At 44.9% G+C, this 3,180-nt stretch overlaps 1 protein-coding gene across 1 annotated transcript; it reads left to right on the top strand.

Moving 5' to 3' along the window:
• Window positions 1-2,846, top strand: tsr2 (TSR2 ribosome maturation factor). Its single transcript, XM_080469735.1, has 5 exons — window positions 1-110; window positions 627-717; window positions 941-1,032; window positions 1,168-1,329; window positions 1,556-2,846. Exons 1-5 carry the CDS (start codon window positions 33-35, stop codon window positions 1,658-1,660), a joined length of 528 nt encoding a protein of 175 aa, XP_080325861.1. The 5' UTR covers window positions 1-32; the 3' UTR covers window positions 1,661-2,846.
• The last annotated feature ends 334 nt before the right edge of the window (window positions 2,847-3,180 follow it).

Raw genomic sequence — 3,180 nt, forward strand, 5'->3', positions numbered from 1 at the left:
TTGGTTCACTAGCTCGGTCTGGTAGATCCAACATGGCGGCCCCCGTTGCTCCGCGTGAGCTGTTCACGGAGGGCGTGAGCGCGGTCCTACACAGGTGGCCGGTTCTACAGGTGAGGCCCGGTGGAGGGGGGCGGGTCCGGGTCCGGTCCAGGTTCCGGTCCAGGACGGTTCTGGTCTTAGCCGGATTTAGCTGTTAACAAGATAATGCTAACAGGCTGATGCTAATAGCTTATCTAAAACCAAGCATTTACAACTGTCAATGAGCCTCATAGCAACATAAAGCCAATTTGTATGAAAACTTGTGGCGCAACCTGCAGTGAAATGTCAGAAACCTGCTGCATTCTGGGTGTTTTTGTACCCGGACAGCAAAGCTTTCAGGCTAGTTTGACAGCAACGAGGTAACTCGCTGTCATGGCAGCATCATCGGTATCTCAGCGCGGGTTTTACCACTACTCTAAAGAAATGTATTCAAGAAAATAAAAACATCGTGCTCTTTAAAGCTTCGACAATTTGCTTGCTCCAGCTCGAGCCTTTTGCGGGCCGCGGGCCTGATGTTTGTCACCGCCGCTCTGGATCGTGGCTCTTCACTGTGGTGTGTGTTGACCGACTCTGTCGCCGTCCCTCAGATCGCGGTGGATAACGGGTTCGGAGGCTTGTACGGGCAGCAGAAAGCCGACTGGATGGTGGACGTGGTCCAGCAGTACTTCCATGACAACGGTGGGTAACCGTGGCAACCGCAGCACCAGGAAGAGGCTGGTGCGTTGTCATGGAAACCAGCTCACCTTCACTTCGAAGAGGCTATACTCTCGTCGGAGGGTTGGTACGCTCCGAATTCACTGTGTGTGTGTGTGTGTGTGTGTGTGTGTGTGTGTGTGTGTGTGTGTGTGTGTGTGTGTGTGTGTGTGTGTGTGTGTGTGTGTGTGTGTGTGTGTGTGTGTAGCTGACCTGGATCAGTGTGAGGTGGAGGACTTCCTCTCAGAGCTGATGGATCAGGAGTTCGATACAGTGGTGGATGATGGGAGTTTACCTGAGGTACACACACACACACACACACACACACACACACACACACACACACACACACACACACACACACACACACACACACACACACACACACACACACACACACACATCACAGTTTCTCTCTCTCCGTGGTGCGTTCAGGTGTCCCTCCGTCTGGTGCAGATGTTCTCTCAGTGGCAGCAGGGGGCGCTGCAGCAGCTCAAACACACCATCAGCACTCTGACACAGACCAGCAGCCAGAGGGCAAAGGTCACTGCGCCACCCGCTCAGTCTGATGAGGAGAGCGATGGCCAGGAGACGCAGGTACGAGTCGCTCCGTTCTGATTGGCTTCTTTTCCAGCCGGTGAACAAATTAATGAAAACTGACGTCTTTCTAGAGCAAAGATGACCTCACTTTTATTTGTACATAAAATGATTGAAGTATTCTAAAAGGAAATTCTGATTAGTTGTAAATTAATGAATATAAACTGTGTGTGTGTGTGTGTGTGTGTGTGTGTGTGTGTGTGTGTGTGTGTGTGTGTGTGTGTAGGTGATGGAGTGTGAAGCTTCGGCTACGTCAGGCAGCAGCACACACCCTCCTCTTCCTCCCCAGGAAGAAGACGACGGCTGGACGGTGGTGAGGAAGAAGAAGTGAGGAAGACGAGGAGCTCCAGCACTCAGACTGATGAGACTTTTTAAGGGGCGGGGCTCCACCTGCTCCTCTGCTCCTGATTGGCTGCCACTCAAGACAGAAAAAACGTGGACGATTCAACTCTGTAGATATTTTATATTAAACTTCTTCAAACTGTTTCTATACGATGATAATTTATTTCACAGACCTGGATTGAGTGTGTGTGTACAATAAAGTGTTTGGGTCCCAGTACTCAACCCTGGGGGATACCACAAACAATCTCCAGCATGACGACTGAATATTGTTTTCACAGTTTATCTTATTTTTAAATGAATTTCTGTCGATGAAGTTGCTCATTGCTTCTATTCAGACCTTCACTCTTTCCTCATTGAGTCACAAACAGACTCAATAAAGATAAATGAAAAATACCACATTTACTACTTTTCCTTAAAAGTAACTGAACTACTAACGCAGTGTTTGTTCTCTGATTTATCAGTGGACGCTTTCAACCCTAATATTCCTGACATGCTTTACATACTACCACCACAAGAGGTCACCATTTCTCTAATGTCCACAAATTACAGGTGAAACGTCTCTGTTTAACCTTTACACCCTGTTCAGCTCCTCCTTCAGCCAGTTGAACGTTTGAAAGCAAATTCTTAAATGTAATTTTTTAATTTTAAAATCTGAATATTTTTCTTACATTCAGCCAAAATACACAATAATTTAAATGCTGATTCTTGTACATTGGGGCACATTTTGTTTAAATAATGACTAGTTGGGGACAAATCAAGGGAAGCTGTGAGTCAAATCCGCTTAAACTCTGACAGTTTCTTATGTTTTTGTCTGATAATCTGATAAAACAAACCTCTTCTCAGCTCCTAAGCCAGATTAACTGTTTCTTCATGGTGAATATATATTTGAGAGTGAATTCTTGCATCTCTTCTCAAACCAAATTCAACATTGATCCTGTGGCCGTTGTGACACCAGATGATGTAGAAGCTGTTTTACAAACTAACTGGACTCTATTTGACACGTTTCACTCCTGAACGGACATGAAGACCTGAAAAGCTTTTTAGTTTTTTAATAGACTGTTAATGGGATTTTTGTTTAATATTTTGTTTGCTTGCTCACATTGTTCTTTTCATTCACAGAAAAATTAATAAATACATCGGGAACCCCCGGTATTATTAAACTATTGCTGCAGTTGTATTTTCCCAAATATTTGTCATTTCTACTTAATGTTTAAATTGATGGATTGCCATACTATTACAGACGTTCCATTATGAAGTTATTGCTGTGTTGGCTTTAAAATGACCAGAGTTCTTCTGAGGCTGGTTTTACGTTCATCCAATCAATTCGATTATATAGAGTCAATAACGAGCGTCGTCTGAGGAACCAGATACTGTGGAACCGGAGTCAGAGGGGGGAGAAAGGGGATTTGGTAAAACGAGGTCTTGAAAGACAGATTGGGTGGAGAAAGAAAAAAAGAACCAGGATGTAGAAGAAAGGGTGGAGAAAGTGGAAGAACAAAAGATGAAAAG

The sequence above is a fragment of the Lipophrys pholis genome (genome assembly GCF_963383615.2).
Source record: "Lipophrys pholis genome assembly, chromosome: 8".
NCBI classification, from domain to species: Eukaryota; Metazoa; Chordata; class Actinopteri; order Blenniiformes; family Blenniidae; genus Lipophrys; species Lipophrys pholis.

Excerpts from the sequence above, each read along its gene's own strand:
- tsr2 (XM_080469735.1), top strand. The coding sequence starts at position 33 with ATGGCGGCCCCCGTTGCTCCGCGTGAGCTGTTCACGGAGGGCGTGAGC. Across the intron at positions 1,033-1,167 it reads ATGATGGGAGTTTACCTGAG|GTGTCCCTCCGTCTGGTGCA; the intron begins GTACACACACAC and ends TGGTGCGTTCAG. Across the intron at positions 1,330-1,555 it reads GCGATGGCCAGGAGACGCAG|GTGATGGAGTGTGAAGCTTC; the intron begins GTACGAGTCGCT and ends GTGTGTGTGTAG.